Genomic DNA, 18476 nt, shown 5'->3' with positions numbered 1-18476 from the left:
AAAGAGCCTTTCATTTACGATGGCAGGCCCCGTCATTGTATAAAGGAGCGCTTGTCTAACACGAGTCTGCAGTGGCATTACTTCCTCCCACCGAGAGTAATCATCAAGCCTAAAGCTCGCAAGCCTTTCTAATGACAGACTGAATTAAACAAAATAAAACTGAAGAGGAATAGTGTAGAACAGTTGTACCATTACTTACTGTCAGAACAAGCCAGGGGAAGAAAAAGAGCATTTAAGAGGGCATTTCCCTTTTTTTCAATTAGAGATTGTCGTTGCAGACTCTTGACTCCATCCCTAACCCATTAAACACATAGGAAGACTTCGTGGCTCTGGATTAGAGAGCGCATTGTATCTATGAACTGTCCATCTTGTCCTTCATTAGTCGCTCCATTTCCTTAACCAGGAGGAAACTGAGAAACTATGTTGGGAGTAAGGCGGAATGGATCTAAATCTAAAATATTTTCATAGGATGCGGATTATATTTCTCGTGACTCTTGTTGGACAACAACAACAACAAAAAGATAAAGCCTCAAAACTTTGAAAGTAGAATTAGTTGGGTATATTAGTCCCAAATACGTTGTAAAACAAAGAAACTAATGTCACTTTATGAATTAAAGAACTGAACAAAAAGTTTTCCACTCATTGAGCAGTTCAATTAAGATTCAGCTGACAGTGTTCTGGGTGGTGGAAAGAAGTATCAGGGACCCATAGATAAAGTTATTGTTGCTTTCCTTAGCAATGCATCAAAGGTTCTAGAGTTCAGGACTCAGTTATTCTCAGAGATGTGAATAGCTGCTGTTCCCAAAGGTCTTTTCTTTCCATTTTTCCGAACTCCTGTAAGATACGAGGACTCTCACAGTTTATATGGCAGGAAAGTTCTCCTGAGGTAACTTTACGTGAACAGAGCCCAGATTGGGAGGGTGAACGGAGCAGGCACACATGTGGCCGGGAGACTCATTATTAAATGCCCCTTCCATTACACAGTAATCACACTAATATCCCTACCCCGTAGGAAATGATACAGGTCTTGTCCTCTGTTTTTAGAACTTGATATTTACATTGCCTGTGTGTAAATCAGAGTCCTACCTTTTTTATTCTGGCTGTAAACAGAGCTGTATTTGCTACCAACCAAAATATTTCTCATTTTGTGAAATTAAATAAACATCCATAAATATAGAACTAGTGTGTGCCCACTGGTGCATGCATGTGGTTCTCACTGGCTTTAGTGGGAATGGCTGGAGGTCCTGAGGGCAGAAGTGGCTGAAGCACCCACACAAAAGCAGCTTTGGTTTATTGTGAGAACATAGAAGCCAACTTCTTCTCAATTTCTGTATTATTATTTTTTTTTACTTTAACCTAGAAAGCTATCCTTACATGAATTAATAGTTCATGCACTATTCTGCTTGTACTCATCAGAATTGCTGACAATTCTTAATGTGCCTGTACACTGCTCAGTGAACAGTTGATGGGATTCATACTGTGCCGCCCGTCAGCCCCTGAAATGCATGGCCAGCTAGAAGAGGGAAAAACTAGAGGACAGAAGGATGAATTTTGTGTGAAAAGGGTTGTATTTCTAGCTCATCCAAGGACTAGTTTTGTGACACTTTATGTCTTCATTTACAAAAGTATCATCTGAGAAATGGGGATGGTAAGCTGTGCCGTATGGTAACTTAAAAGAGATACCGTCAAATGTGGTGAGATAACTTATTATAAAGTCTTTAACTTCTTAGAAAAAAAGTCACCAAATGAAATCAACACTTACCAAAAAAACAATCATAAGAAATATGATAATTTCACCAACAAACCCATACACAAAATTTGGCCCACTCCAATTTCTGTCCTGAATTTCAGTTTTACCAAAAGCATATTTCCCCATAAGTTAATATGGCAAAAAAGAAAAAGAACTATGTGAAATTTTCCTCTCAGTGGCAAATTTCCTATGTCCTATTAACATAGTTTGAGCATGCACTGAAATTCATTTTTAGCCATTCATTTTGGGTGGCAAAAAAGGTGTAATTGCTCCATGCATCTATCCTTTCATTCATTCAACAAATATTTAGCCAAGTTTTGTTCTGGGACTTCAGGACATAAGATTGGAAAAGAGAAGTTCTGAGCTTCCACGGAAAGTTCAAGGTCTAGTTGAGAGAGAAACTCTAGCCTAGACATAATAATGTTAACCCAAGTTGGCAGGTTCTAGGACAGCAGTCTTTTACCATATGTAACAAGAACTAACTGAGCCTGATGCATCAGAGAAAAAATACTACCTGCCTTGTAAAGTGTTTCACAGTCAACAAGTCACTTACACTTTTATTATGGCCCTCGGTGAACTCTCATGACTCTGCAAGATGTCCATTATAACCTCCACTTTGTGGTTGAAGGTACCAGGACTCAGATAAGTTAAACAATTTACCCAAGAGCACACAGCTCATAAATGGCAGAGCTCCGACCTGATTTTCAATTCCTGTATTTTTGCTTCTATACCACACTGCCCCAGTAATGATGCATATATACTACTTCTTTAAAAATATCTTAATAGTGTGAATTTTCTATTTTATCAATCTGGACAATTATTTTTCTGTGCATTTTCAGCACTGTCCATAATTGTAACTCAAATTCTTTACAGTCTTTGTATCTCATCTAACTATAAAAAGAAAGTGACCCTGTTTTACTTCTTGGAATATGGAAGTTAGAGGTGATTATGATAATATATTGATGAGATTGGGTAACCAAAACACAGGCATTTTATAGAATGAAATTACAGAAATAGATTCTTGTTTTCAACCATATTACCATTCAGTCAGATTTTCCCCTTGACCTAGAAGCGTGTGCTATCTAGGCATAGAATCTGAACATCTAAAATCTGAAATAAATATTTTAAAGGTCTCTGGTCCAGCTTCTGCTTAATTCAGGAATACCTTCTGTACCTTCCTTGGTATGCAGCTCTACTTAAACATTCTCAGGAATGAACTGCTTCCTACTTTGTCAGACTAGATCCACTCTTTGATAGTTCTCCTCCCTAGATGTTCTATTTTGAGCCTCTTTAAAAGATTTTCAGCAATGCTTTCTAATATGTAGAGTAAAACAGAATAACTCATCTGCCTCTTTACATGGCCAGAAATCTTCAGATTTTGGAAAGTGTTTGGCAAATCACTTTTAACTCTATTTCTCTGGATTGAACATTCCAGATTCCCTTAATGATTTCTAATGCAAAATTATTCTTACATCCTACATCAACCTATTTGCCATCCTATAGACACTGATTTTGTCAGTGTCATGGTAAAATGTAATTCTCAGAACTGAATACAGTGCCAAAGATTAATTAGTACTAACAAAAAGATCATTAGAATAATTAATTCCCACTCTGGAACACTACAACTTTAGATCCTTTCCCCCATATCAGCCACCACATTAATTTTCCTCCAACCTGAGCTTCTAGAATTGTTTTTTTTTAAAATATGAACAAAGACTTTAAAATTAACTTTTTCATCATATTGTTTGTGACCAGCTTTCTAGTCTGTAGAGGCGGCTATGGATAGACACTCTACCAGTGTAGTAGTATTTATTTTTATATGCAGATCTTATAAGCATGCCTTCTACATCTTCATCTAATCCAATGATAAAAATTACTACCAGCTAGTATCAATTCTATAATACCGTGATGAGGACTTCGTTGAATACTTTCTTTGCCAAATACATGTTTTTTGAAAATCTTAGCTCATTGGAAAGTTCAGTGAATTTTTGCTCAAAGAATGCATTTTGCAGATCCTGTCCCTTTATCTCTGTATCTTGTGACTATAAAATTAAATTTTTATCTTCACACTTTTCCATCCTTCATGATGAATCATCTAGGAAAGGAATAAAGACCATTTTTCTCTGAACTTTTTAATATATATTTTTTCTTGAAATCTAGAGCATATGTACACGTGTATTTCTCTCTAGACACTCTCTAGCCTCTCTAAGATTCCAAAGTGGTGTAAGTCTTTGTCTCAAGATTCCTGTCACTAACAGGTGAACTTTTTAGTAAAACAAATACATATATCCAAAATCTATTATTTTTGAGAGATTAAATTGTCAAAAAGTCAAGTAAAAAAAGGTATCTACTTTTAGCAGAAAATTATATTGACACATTTAGACTTTATTATTTTTCTCTCGGGAGCAAATTTTTATTGAAATCTTATAAAAACAAGCTTTATAAGAAACCAACATAATTGAAAGTTGGTTTCTTCCTCTAAAACCTTAAGTGTTCAAACCTTCAAGTGGTTAATTTGAAAGGTAGCAAACAAAACAATAAAACCCCTGTAGCAGATCCTGTTGAAATACTTTTTTAAAAATCGAAATGAGCTTAATCTTTGCAAAAGCTATTTTAGCTCAAAAGCTATAAAACAAAATTATCTTATTTCTACAAAAAAGGGAGAGGGTCTTTGACTTCATGCCACAATTTCTTTAGAACCTCATCTTTTTCATCAAATTTGGCCACACACCAAACATTCAGACTTTAAAATAGACTATTTCCATTCCATAATCCACCAGCTCAGCAAATGTTCTTTCAGTGTCCACTGCCTAGTTTGTATGAAGCCCAAGACAGGATCTTTGGAGAACTCAAAGCCAATAGGAGAAGCAGACTCCTAAACAACGAACTCTATAATATTAGAATAAGTCTCATGGTAAAGGTTTGTAAAAAGTTCTAGAGGACCACCATGAGGGAAAAATGAGTTCTATCTGAATGTAACAACGAAAGCTTCGTAGAATAAATTGGCATTTACACTAATTGAAACCTTGCAGCTTGATGGGAGCCTGCCAGCAACCAGATGGAAATGGGGAGGGGCATAATGCCACAATCATCTTTCACTAAGAACAAGATAAGAAATATCCACTATGGTAGGCTTCATTTCATATTCACCTGATTGGGTTAACATCTACTGTTATTTTTCTTGTTCGGTCTAGAGAAAAGGTTGGTCAGAAAACACAAACTGAATTCACCCAACTCTAGATAAAAATGTGAAATCATTACACATAACTGAAAAGATAATGCTATTAACTAAGTAGTGCATTTTTTTTTCAAATAAAGAAAATCGCTTTTAGGCATTAATGAAGTAAATGACTATTTTTCTCCAGCCGTGAGGAAGAGACGTGAACTCTTCAGGAAGATATATATGTAATAGAAGCCCCAGCATCTAGCACAAATGTCTGACATGGAGAATAGTCAATAAATATTACTTCACATCTGGCATATAGAAAATGTTCATTCAAAATTGCTTGAATTATTTTTGTTTCTGTGAATAGATTTACCAAATTTCTTTATAACTGAGTTGTATGGATCTGTATGTTTAATGAATGTGACTTTTCTCAATTTCAAATTCTAATTTCAATTCCTGATTCATACCTAGTAAGTTCTAAAGTAATTGTAAATGTAAGATGTGTGATGCTTGCCCATATGCTAGGATTTAAAACTCGAGGTTACTGAAACCTCTTACTACAACATCATCATTATATTTGGGGCTGTTTCCAGAAGTAAAGAAAAAAACATAAAATGGTCATTGCTTACAGACTAATTTTGTTTTCCATGCATATATTACATATTAAATCTCTTTAATTCTGAAAACTAAATGCCGAGTAACAATGTCCACTAAACACTACTGGCTTTATTCTCTTGTCAGTGCACCTTGATTGATGTAGAACACTGGAAAAGAGCATCTCTTTGCCTAACCACTTATGAAAACAGTTTTCCATCTCACCTAAGGTTACAAATATGTTATTTAAATAGAAATGGACTTGTCCCCGTCACAAACTATTGTCAAGTTATGAAAATGTAATCATTACAATACATTATTATATTTAAGTATAAAAGCTCTGAATTGCAATCTTTGTCATTGAGTGGCATATTTTAAATGAAGAGTAATATCCCGGGTCTCTTTAGAAAGCTTAATGCTTAAAAAATAGTTTTATCTAACTATGCACAATGAGAAAAAGCATTATAAAATACATTTTGAGTATGCTATGAAGAGCATGAACATAATACAGAATTAAATTTAGAGCAATTAAGAGTAGATTTTGAAGATATTTTCTTAAATGCTTTAATACAGTCAGCACCATTTCAGTTTGCAGTTTTAATGAAAAGAAGCTATATGCACTGACTTTTTTGACAGGTATTATTAAATAAGTATGCATTATCCACTAGCCTACTTGCTTACACAAAAGTTGAGGAGTAACTCAAAGTAAACACAAATAGTAGCTTTAGTGATATTTCTGTGCTGAAACGTACTTTGATGGCGAGTGTTGTAACGTGCTAAATTCTGAGGTTTGAGTACAACAGAAACCATACTGTATTGAGACATTCCACCTACAGTTTGTGGTTATGAAAGTCTGATTAAAAGTGGTTTTAGATATATGAAAGTATTTTGGGCCAGTGCCGTCTGCATTGAACCTACTCTGTACACTGTTTCACTAAATAAAATACCCATGTGCAAGTACATTTGCACAACCAAATTTCATCTAAAATAAATGTTAAAAGACATTTTGTATGTCTATGTAATTAATTATTATGATTCTTTATCCATTCCAAAAAGATAGCCTTTTTTTTTTTGAGAGAGAGAGAGAGACCAACAGAGAGCAAGGGAGGGGCAGAGACAGAGGGAGAGAGAGAATTCCAAGCAGACTCCACACTGTCAGTGCAGAGCCCAACACAGGGCTCGAACTCACAAACTGTGAGATTATGACCTGAGCCAAAACCAAAAGTCCAACACTTAATGAACTGAGCTACCCAGGTGCCCCTCAAAGAAATAGTCTTTATTTACCTCATTATTAATATGAATCATGACTCATCTGAATGTACTAGAATAAAAGTACCTAAAGTAGTATAACTAGATATGAAATAAAACACTAGCTATATTTTATTAGAAGCGCTTTAGAAAGACAGTCAATAAACATAAAACAAAAGGTGAGACATTGGCAATTTTTACAAAGAAAAATTGTCCCAAGTTGAAATGTAAATAACATACCTGAGTAGATAATTGACTAGCTGATGTGGGCTGATAAATACCATATTTTCCAAAGAAAGATCAGTACGGATTCCATAGTTCAGCTTTATCTTTGTATTAGGCATAATAAGATCTTCAAATAGCCTTAATCAGTAGACTCTTCTAGTCACCAATATAGACATACTTCGTAAGCTCTTCTTCTTCTTGTGTAAATCAACCAAGTGAGGAATGAGAAGTAGTTCTTTTGAGCTTCAGTGTTAAGTACTGTGCTTAATACTGTACATGTGTTTATTTTATACAGTCCTCACAGCAACTCTTAAGAGTAGGCATTCTCTCCGTTTTGCAGATGAAAAATCGAACTCAGAGAAAAATTCAACTGAAAGAAATTAAAAGCATTTCTCATGACTAGTAAATAGCAAGTTCCACATTAAATCCGGGGTCCTCTGAATCCAAGCCCCATGCTCTTCCCTTTCTACCATGCTGCCTTTAATGCAAATGTGATAAAAACAATATAATCATTAAGTATAGATTTTTTTTTAAATTCTGCTTATGAGTTGCCAAAAATATTTCATGGGACAAGCTATCACATAATTTTAGATAGCGTCCATCAATTTGATATTTCTAAAAACTTCACATAAAGTTTTCCTTGTTTGAGTTTTATACTGTAGATTTTTACCATGAGCCCATATGTGTCTGCTGTTCCAAGCACTGTGCATTCAACAGTGAACAAATACAAATGGCATATGGCCTTGTGGAACATGCACTGTAGAGAAGGAGACAGACATTAAATAAATGATCACACACAAAAATAAACAAATTATAAAATGTGATAAATGCTATTAAGGAAAATATAAAGGGTAATAGGTAAAACAGTTAGTATTAACAAAGTGTGGAGGACTGAGGAGACCAGGAGGTCAGGTTTTCTGTCTGCTCACCCACAGTTCCTGTCAACACATTTATTTAGGTGTGTGGGATGGAGCAGGATTCAAAGTTCACTCTGAGGTCTCTAGTTTGGGTGATTGAGTTTATTGTGAGATGGCCAGTCCAAAACGGGGAGCAGATTCGAGGATGAAGATAATGGGCTTAAGCTTTGGAGGTTTGAGAGATTACTATGACGTTCAGATAGACGTAGGACTGGAGGAGATCCACTGGGTGTCTGCAGATGGAAAAAAAAAAAAGCGAGGATTGGGAATCTAAATTTGGGAATTACGCACAAATAGGTATTAGATAGAACTGAGCTGGCCTCTGCAAGATGGGTTGGATTAGAAAGCAAGAAAAAAACGTAAATAGTCCCTTTAAAAATCAGCTGAATTAAGTACACCTGGGTGAGTCAATTCAGTGTTTGAATCTCCATCTTAGCTCAGGCCTTGATCTCAGAGCCATGAGTTCCAGCACTATGTTGGGCTCCACACTAAGCATGGAGCATACATAAATGCATACATACATCAATGCACACAAGAAAAATAAATAAAAATAAGCTAAGTTGATTTAGTCAGCATTTCCTGGAGCATATGCCTCAAAAACCTAGCTTTAAAAAATGATAATAAGTGCCCCTGTAAATAAATAAATAAATAAATAAATAAATAAATAAATAAATAAGCAGAGAAACAAACATTCTGTCAGCAATAGGTTTGGGCAGCAGATTAAATAGTTTAAAAGACATTTTCAGCCTTTAATCTTTCAGTGTGCTTCATTTGCCAAATGCATTGGGCCGCTAAACGTTTTGTCTTATGGGGTATCTTATGGGGTATTTTGTAGAAATTATATTCCACAGAAGACTTGCTGGGAAATGCTGGACCATATAAAGTCTTACAGTGAAGAATGTCCATGGTTTTTGGTGGGCAGACTGGAGTGTAATCAAGAGAGGAATGAAATTGGGAATACTGAAATTTTTATTTACGTTTGGTAGCCCTGCCAGGTAGGAAATAATTCGAAGTCAGAGAAAGGGAGCTGTTGCAGAGGGCACATCAGGAGAGAAAGGCAGTGTAAAGAGTGGGGTTTTGAAGACTGGGGATGAATTGAGGAGGGAATGATTTCAGACAGGGAGATCATCTAGGACAGGAAACCGATAAGGACAGGAATGATAGAGCTGCCTGGGAAATAGACAAGAAAGTGTGAACCTGAGAAACATTTCAAGGGAAGGAATTGTGGGACTTGGTAATAGATTAGATTAAAAGAAGAAAAAGGCAAAGATAACAATACAGTTTCTGGCCTGAGAGAGGAAGAAAGATACACAAAAGATTGAAAACAGACCCCTAACAGTATTATGGCTAACATACTTCCCAACTTTCTGCTGTAGTTCTAGAAAACAGAATACAATACTGTCTAAAAGCATAGTCCTATCCCTTCGAATGCTTTCAATTAAATGGCAAGAAACTAAACAATTTTAAGAATTTTTGAACACACACACACAAAGACTTTCTCAACACACATCTAAAATGCTATGTTCAGTCTTTAAGTGGTCAAAAACAAGCTCCAGACTTATAATTGGGAATGATGTTAACCATGCTGAAATTAATTTTCTTAAATCTTAAATTGCTCCAAAAAACATGAATAGTTCTCTGGTCACTTTCATTAAAATCCCCTACATTAAATCTGGCATTTACAGTTTCACATTCAGCAACAAGCTAGAAATCACACTTTTCAAATTCTAAGCAGAAATTAGTTTTAGATTTATTTGCTTTCTTTCCAAATGTGTTAGTGCCCAAGGGCTCTGACAATGACACACTTTGTTTCACAAAGGAAAAGAAGACTGTTAAAAAAAAAAAAAAGAAGAAGAAACAAAAAAAAAAAAACCTATGTGTTTTCTTTAACCAAAAAAAAAAAAAAAAAAAAAAATCCCTGCCTGCTTTCTATTTTCCAGGTGACATTTACAAAGAGGAAATTTGGGTTGATGAAGAAGGCGTACGAGCTGAGCGTGCTCTGTGACTGTGAGATCGCGCTGATCATCTTCAACAGCACCAACAAGCTGTTCCAGTATGCCAGCACCGACATGGACAAGGTGCTGCTCAAGTACACGGAGTACAACGAGCCGCACGAGAGCCGGACAAACTCCGACATCGTGGAGGTGAGAGCGCATGCGTGGTTGACGAACCAATAATAATGGCGGAGCCGCGTGGTCCTTGACCTTCACCCGCACACCCCTTCCTTTTCCTAAGTTGTTTGTATCTCCACAGATGTCTCCGTGGTTATCATCCCAACATTACCCCACCCTTTCTATCCCCACAAAACGGAAGTTAGAATGATAGGTGATAGGGACAATGTAAACCTGGTCCCTTCTAGAAATCAGGCACCAGTGTCAGTGTATTGACCTCATCCTCCATAAGTCATCATTGCCCACGGCCGTGTGGGGACAAAGAAATGGTCCTGTCCCAGACTTGGGAACTGTGGCCAACAGAGGGCTTTAGAATACTTTTGATAATTTCTTTCAGATATAGACTAGTTTTACAACACAGTCAAAAGAAAAAAGTGATCTCACCCCAGCCTTACACTTCAATTTTTAACTTTGTCTCTTCTTTCTAATTCATTCTTCCTAATGCATTCTAACTGCAAAAGTAAAGACAGTTATTATGCTAGAAATGTTTTTCCCCAATTATATGATTTAGTGTAGCATTGTTCATGTACAGGGAATCAGAAATCTGATGAAATGAATTTCTAAATGTTAGTATGGTGTTTTATCAAAGTCAGATTTAAAACGTTTTATTGTGCCAAAAGTAAATAAGCATCACATTAAAACTCAAAAATGTTGTTTATGTTTTTGATTCATTAGCATAAGTAGCATTGCCATACAGTTTTAAACACTTCTTGCTTTAAACACAGTGTTTAAATCGCCTTAGAGTACCCTTCATAAGCACTGAATACTAAACCAAAAAGGATGTATAATGAAGACTGTCCCCATCTGTCTGTTTTCCTCCCCTGTCTCCCCATGGTTTCTTAGACTGTGATTGCTTTTCCAGAATTAAGAGAAAATTAATAAGTGTTACAAAAGTATGTATTCAGAGTCAGTTTGCCAGAGGACAAGTTATTCTTGCCATTACTTGGACCGTTCTATATTATGAAAAAATCTAGCACTAATCTTGACCAAATTAATCAACCTCTCACTTCCATCTTCTCTTTACCTGTTATAATTCCTGAAACTGATTCTGGTTTCTTTGCCTTTATTGGGAGTTTTTTAAAAGTGTTGAGCTCATCAATTTTTTTAGTGTTTTGCCTAATAGGTTAAGCAAATAATTTCAGAGAAGCGAAAGTGAATAAGTAGACTTCATGTGGTTTATGTTTAAAATACTTGCACATTTGCTTTACTGAACGTCACTTTGGTTTCTCATTGACATGATTTTAATTGTGTGCTTGCCTTGATTCTGAAATTTAAGGTTATTTATAAAACTTACCTACTGTTATTTCAGATAGTATTTTATCCATGTGTACATGTAACTGTGCAAATACATAAACAAACATTAATATGAACAGAACTAGTTGACTGTCAAATCTCATAGGTGCTTTTGTGTGGGTGTGTGCATGTGTGTTCACACACACTTAACATAAGTCCCAAACACAAAACAACTCTATACTCAAGACTCATCTCATTACCAAAACCATCACAACAGACATTTCAGGGTAACACAGAGTTGAGTTGGAATTTGTCGTTAGATCTAAACTGCTCCAGTCCTTAACATGCTGTGAAATGCAGTAGAAATATAGTAAAGTAGTTGAAAATTTTGTTGACTTTTAAAATTAGCTTTCTTAAAGGAGTTTAAAAATCTAGAAAATTCATCTTCTGAGAGCATTAGTCAGGATGATTTGATGGTGACTGAGAACTTCACATTCTCGAGACTTTCATATTCTTGGACAGATGGTTATCTGAGCCAGACTTTTTTTTTAATGTTTACTTATTTTTGAGAAAGATAGAGAGACACAGCACGAGAAGGGGAGAGAGTCGAGGACAATAGAGAGAGAGGGAGACACGGACTCTGAAGCAGGCTCCAGGCTGAGCTATCAGCACAGAACCTGTCATGGAACTTGAACTCGTGAACTGCAAAATCATGATCTGAGCAGAAGTCAGATGCCTAACTGACTGAGCCACCCAGGCGCCCCATGAGCCAGAGATCGTTAAAGGCCATGAGAAGTGCACTGGGTTGGAAGTCAGAGGGCTTGCATTTGAATGCTTGTCATGCACAATCTTGCTATGTGACAAGTTAGCTATTTCTCTAAAGTTTTCTCATCTTAAAAATGAAGGCATTGAATTTCAAAGTCCTTTGTAGCACAATTCTTTTAAAGGCAATACTTTTAGGGGCACATGGGTGGCTCAGTCCATTAAGCGTTCGACTCTTGATTTTGGCTCAGGTCATGATCTCACAGTTCAGGAGCTCTAGCCCCATATTGGGCTCCATGCTGACGGCACAGAGCCTGCTTGGGATTCTCACTCTCCCTCCCCCTCTACTCCTCCCCCCCCCAACCTCAAAAATAAATAAACTTAAAAAAGAAAGCAATACTTTTAAAAGAGAGTGAAGCAGCAGCTCCATTATCTTGCATTTAATATCAGTAAATTAAAGCTCTGAATCTCTTGAAAAGGCATTCTGGGGCTCCTAGACCAAAACTAGGGAAGGCTTGATTCTTTGAATGAAGAGAATATAAGTTAGTCCTGCTCAACTACCTGAATCACACATTCTTCACCTATTTGGCTTTTCCAGTTTAGTAATAACATAATGGAAGAAGAAGTAAAGTGGGATCCCTAAGCTTGATAAAATTTACATTACCCCCAGATAGAATATTTTTGAAAGTGCAGCTCATTGAAATCACTATGCTTGAAATACTTGGTGGAGAAGAAGGAATCTGGATGGAGAGCTGCATTTATAACTGGTTTCACAAGTAATTCTTATACACACTAAGTTTGAAAACCTCTGCAGCACTAAGACATAAATGGTGTTGGAAGTTAAGAACCTGGGATACATCAGGGACTTGAGGAATCCATTCTAAGAATGAATCTAACACAAAGTTGGGAGTTAAGGTAGTTTACTACTTCTGGGTAAAATTTTAAATCCTATTTATTTTAATTTAGTGGAATACATTTAACTGAGTAAGTTTAATGAGGAGCATAATATGTTTCATGAAGGGTCATTAGTTTTATATTTCCCATTTGGACTATTACCTCTCTCCCTTAACCTTCCAAAAACAGTTTACTCACAAGAAAAAAAGATTGGCACTGAGAGAGAAATAATATGATTCCCAGCATTTAGACCAAAATATAAATTTGAGGCCATACCAGAGTAGTGTTACAGGGTCATAGGAAATTGTGCAGTGCGTGGGTGCTGTAAAAGATTCCTTCTTTTAGCAAAAAAGCTCTGTGTAATTATCATGTCTTTGCTTGATAATTAGCCCTACAGTTACAATGGCACAAAGACTTACAAAGACTTAATAGACAGACTGAGATAGGTTTTTTTTAATTGTTATATTATAATGCAGCTTGAATATCTGTTTAGATACAATATATAAATATGCCAGATTTAGTAAATGTGTTAAATTTTTAATCCATTGGTTTAAAACAACAAAACCAGTTACTGTATTAAAAGTGCTTCCTTTGAAGAAAGTGCGTTTTATTTAACTATGTGACAAGTATACTGGACATTTACTCAAAATAGTAGCTTATGAGGTCATTGAAATTCAGCAGGGATTCTGATGATATTAAAGAACTGTCCGTTTCATCTCTTCCAACTGTCTTAGCTCCTCCACTTCTGGTTCTCTTAGCTGCTTTCCTCCCCTCCCAGTTGATGTTGGGCTCTATTCCTGGAAGAAGATGTGGTGTTGAGCACTTCAAGATGACCTGAAGAATTCAAGTCCCACAGGACATGCTTACAGGCTGTCTTTCTGTTAGCAATAATTTAGCACATGTCACCTTACAGTCAGCACTGTACAAGGGATTCTGAAACAGCAGAAGACAGGCATTCTTGTTAAGGATGTAGAACATATAGAAAAATCAGTGTGGGAACAGTTGGAGGGCAGGGGAATAATAACCTCATTAATGTAATACAAGCTACTGAAAGGAAAACATAAGCTAAACAGTTTAACAAAACACATTCAAACAGGTCAGTGATCACCAGACCATTTCAGGTAGCCTTTGGAGTGACAGAAGTCCCAGACAGGTTACCTCCGTATCCAACACATGTTTTCTAACCACAAAACCCATATGAGAGTGTCACTTAGCACCTGGCCAGGAGGGAATGTGTCACCCTTCAGTGATTCAGTGATTCTTTTGAGCTGCTCATCCAGTCTGGGACAATAGTCAAGTGACTAAGTGTGGAAGGGGAATGGAACATGGCGTCCTCTGCTGCTCCCTAGGAAATCAAAAAGGTGGACCTAACTCCCGCAGCAGAAACATTTGATTTGCAACTGACTCAGTGGAGCATTACTGGTTTGTTTTTTAGATGTGCAAATGGGCAAGATAGTGTGTGTGTGTGTGTGTGTGTGTGTGTGCGCACGCGTGTGCGTGTGTGTGTGCGTGTGTAAGAGAGAGAAAGAGAGAGTAAAGTTAGAGATAATATTTACATAAAATTTTATTTTCTGTTATCTGAATCTTGTTTGGATTTAAAGACTTCTAAGAACAGTTGTTCCACAAAAATGTTTCCTTTAGCAGTAGTAATTAAGGGCTGAATTAGGACTGGAAAGATGTTAATAGGTTATAAACTTTATTGTTTCGCAGTACTCCTGGAGGTTATCAATAAACTAACTACCTTTATATAGTATGGTAGAACTTCATGAGTGTAATTTTTGTTGAAAAACAAATGCAGCAAATAGTAGAAATGGACTTTTTTACAAACTGTATGATCAAATTCGGGAATAGATATAAAATATGAAAATATGTTTATTTTACCTGAGCTTTCATGATGTCTAATTAAATAGGTTCCAATTTTTATTATAAAATATAGGTATATGAAGTTATTTTTATGCATACCTGTAGGTATCTATTATACAGGCGTACTTTTTCCTTTTTATTATTTTTTTTAATTTTTTGCAATGAGGTAGCATGTGGCTCTTTCCATAGGCTTCTTTTTGTTTGTTTCAAGTCTTTATTTAAATTCCAGTTAGTTAAATAATAAATACATAAATGAATTTAATTAGTTAATTAAAATTCCAGTTAACGTATAGTGTAATATTAGTTTCAGGAGTAGAATTTAGTGACTCACATATAACACCCAGTGCTCATCATAACAAGTATATTCCTTAATATACATCATAGGTACTTTTCGTAAGAATAAAAGCACATTCTCTTATTTGTTTGGTCATTTGTTGTATTTTTATTTTTTCATGCATTCACTGAATAAAGACTGGTTGAATTTTTGTATGTGCTTTGGAATGCCCAGAGATACAAACATAAACCAGGCCCTCAAGGACTATTGGTTTTTAAGATTGCTCACAAGGCTATACATGATCTGGCCCCTGTTTATATGTTCCTCTCCAGCCAATCCCCTTTGCTGTTTCCCTCCCCCACCGCTGCCATCCTGTATTCGGGCCACCAAAACATGTTTATATTCCTCAGCTTTTCCAAATCTGATTTGTTTTGTCTTTAACACTCCTTACTAGGCCTTTTCTTGACCTTTATTTATCCTTCATTCAGGTCAGGTCTCAATTTATACTTTTGGAAAGCCATCCTTGTGTTTTTTCTGTATTAGAGTTAGAATTGTATTTTCTCCATCAAAGCACCATGTTATCCAAGTACCTGTTGCACACTGGATTTTAAACTCCTGGAGGGAAGGGACTATGCATATGTTGTTTACCAGAACTATCCTATCTCTTTTGTTTACCTACAGAATATTTGGCCCTCAGAATATATTTGTAGAATAAATAAACAAGGGGAAACAATTATGACAGGATATATACCAGTGATTATCATGCAGCATAATGTTACTCACTTAAAGTATAAAAAAATGTTTTTATAGCTCCAATGAAACAGTTCGTTAAAATTTGGTTAATTTTCTCAAAGCACAATCAAGAAACTAAAATAATCCAAATCTGTGTTAATACAGTAACCACTGGCCACATATGACTATTCACATTTTTTAATTTTTTTTTTTTTTTTTTTTTTTTTTTTTGAGAGAGAGAACACATGAGCAGGGAAGGGGCAGAGGAATAAAGAGAGAGAGAATCCCAAGCAGGCTCCATGCTGTCAGCACAGAGCCTGACATGGGGCTCAATCTCATGAACCGTGAGATCATGACCTGAGCTGAAATTAGGAGTCAGACACTTAACCAACTGAGTCCCTTTGGCCCCCCATGACTATTCACATTTAAATGAATTAAAATTAGGTGAGATGTCCAGTTCGCTTCCCCATTGGCACTAGCCACATTTCAAGGGCTCAGTAGCCACATGCAACTAGTGACTGCTAAATAGGACACGGAAGATGTAAAATGCAGTGATCATCACGGAAAGTTCCATGCAACAGCACTGGTCTAGGTTAAAATGTGAAAAGGAGGCATTTAATCTAACTGTGTTCTCAAATTCACACCAAGATTAGTTTTTCAATATAAAATCTGAGGAGTGCATTTCAAAAGTAAAGAACCGTGGAACTGTGGATTTTAGAATCCAGAGCATAAATGTTCACTATGAGAGACACCAATTGAGAACTAAACATTCAGCCTAAAACTAAAAACATATTTTACGCCTAAACCAATAACCACAGAGTTGATCAGTAAACTTACTACCTAGTCAGAAAGCACTTGCAAGTTGTCCAGACTGACAGAGAGCTAGGCAATGTGTGCTGGGTTTTTTTTTTTTTGTTGTTGTTGTTTTTTTTTTAAGTGCAAAGCTTGTGAACGGAAAGGGGGTAGATCTTTCTTGTTACTATTTTAAAATTACTTGAAGCAACACGAGCCAGTATTTAACTTTATAATTAGTAATTTCATTTCTTCAGAAAAGCAGGGTTTTTCTTTATGAAGGAGCTCAGAAAAATAATATTCTTGAAATACATTAAAAATTCTTCTTAGGTTACTATAAAATATAATTAAAATAGTTCTTACTGTGATTAGCTCAGTAACTCTGCCCAGTCCTCTGTTAAACCAAGTATATAATTGCTTTTCAATAGATAATACTGAAAAATGAAGAAAGAATTAGTATATTCCAGACAGATTTAAACTTTCAGTGGTGAGGCTTCCAAGGAAAAGGGGGAAAAATGATTTTGTGAAAAAAAGGTTTAGTAAATTTCTGCTTAATTTTAATGTTCCTTTTTGCTTATGTATCTTTAAAAGACTTCTACTAGTCCCTATAAATCACACTTATATTTATTCCCCAAAGTCTAAAAGAAGAAATGGGCCTAAAAATGTATTCATATTTGTCATAACTACCACAGTGGATTTTTACATATCAAATTTGAAGATTCGTTTCTTTTTGAAAAATAATGCTCTTGCTTAATTTACATGTATTTTGTAAACATGAAAAGATGCTTCACATCTCATTTATTGAACAGATCATTGTTGAGCAAATAAAGTGCATGTTAGAGCACTAAAGTTATATGCACAAGGCAGTAAAATGGAATTTCCTCTCACCTGTTACTACACAGCTCTAATGGCTTATAGGCAGTAGTACTAACACAGAGTCGACAGAAAATTATTTAATAATAGTAGAAAAGACAAGAGGTTTCAAAATACAGCCTTTTTCTCACTGATGTAACCGTTTTGTCATTATTAATTACCACCACTTTATCATCATCATTTTGCATGATCGTTCTTGACCTAGTAGAAACCAATGTCTTCATGTTTTGTTTTTTCTCCCCAGTATATGAAAGGGAAAGGGGGAAAATATTTAGCCTGGATCATTATAGTCACTTTTTAATGGTATTTACAGATTTCATGGCATATGGAACTTGGTGTTGGACAGCATATTTGAACCATTTGATAGCCGTTGATAACACCTCAGTAAAAGTAGTATTGTTTGGCTTTAAAGTATCTGGCTTTAAAGTATCAAATTAGATACCAAAGAGTAGAACATCTTTACGTCCTCAGGACTGGTTACTGAATAGCACTGTGGAATGTTCAAAAGTGAAGTTTTAGGAACAATGCCAGAGTCCTGCCTAGAGTAGAATAAAAGATGATAAATCTTTTAATCAAATGATATTTTTTATTTCACTTACCTCACTGAATTTTTAAAAAGTTATTATAAATCTGTTTCCCTTCCCTGAAAGACATAATGATGTTTTATTATAGCTCTAACTCCAACTGCCATCTCAATGAATGGGACATTGTAGACATTCAATAAATATTACATATATATATATATATATACATACACACATATATTTATGCATATATGCTTATGTGTATATACATACATAAATTAAAAGAACTTATGATCATTATAGTATAAATAAAATTAAACCTTGTCAAGTTTTCTTTGTTGAAGTCAGATATGTTCTAATAATAATAAAGGTGAGAATCTTTCAAGTGAACCTGAGATGAATAAAGTTGTTGCTGTGTAAGAAACAAACAGGCACAGCAGACCACATAGAAATATTAC

General features: G+C 35.6%; 1 protein-coding gene across 27 annotated transcripts in view; it reads left to right on the top strand.

Annotated features, from left to right (window-relative positions):
• The window catches only part of MEF2C (myocyte enhancer factor 2C), a 172308-nt gene that overhangs the window by 85716 nt on the left and 68116 nt on the right, over positions 1-18476 (top strand). For all 27 annotated transcript variants that reach the window (XM_045497457.1, XM_045497449.1, XM_045497596.1 and 24 more), the window contains one exon: positions 9841-10044. In XM_045497457.1, the coding sequence (XP_045353413.1) occupies positions 9841-10044 (204 nt within the window). The remainder of the gene's footprint in view (positions 1-9840; positions 10045-18476) is intronic.

Source organism: Leopardus geoffroyi, chromosome A1 (genome assembly GCF_018350155.1).
Source record: "Leopardus geoffroyi isolate Oge1 chromosome A1, O.geoffroyi_Oge1_pat1.0, whole genome shotgun sequence".
In the NCBI taxonomy this organism is placed as follows: domain Eukaryota; kingdom Metazoa; phylum Chordata; class Mammalia; order Carnivora; family Felidae; genus Leopardus; species Leopardus geoffroyi.
Note: the sequence above shows the minus strand (reverse complement) of the source record. Positions and strands in the feature narration are given on the sequence as shown.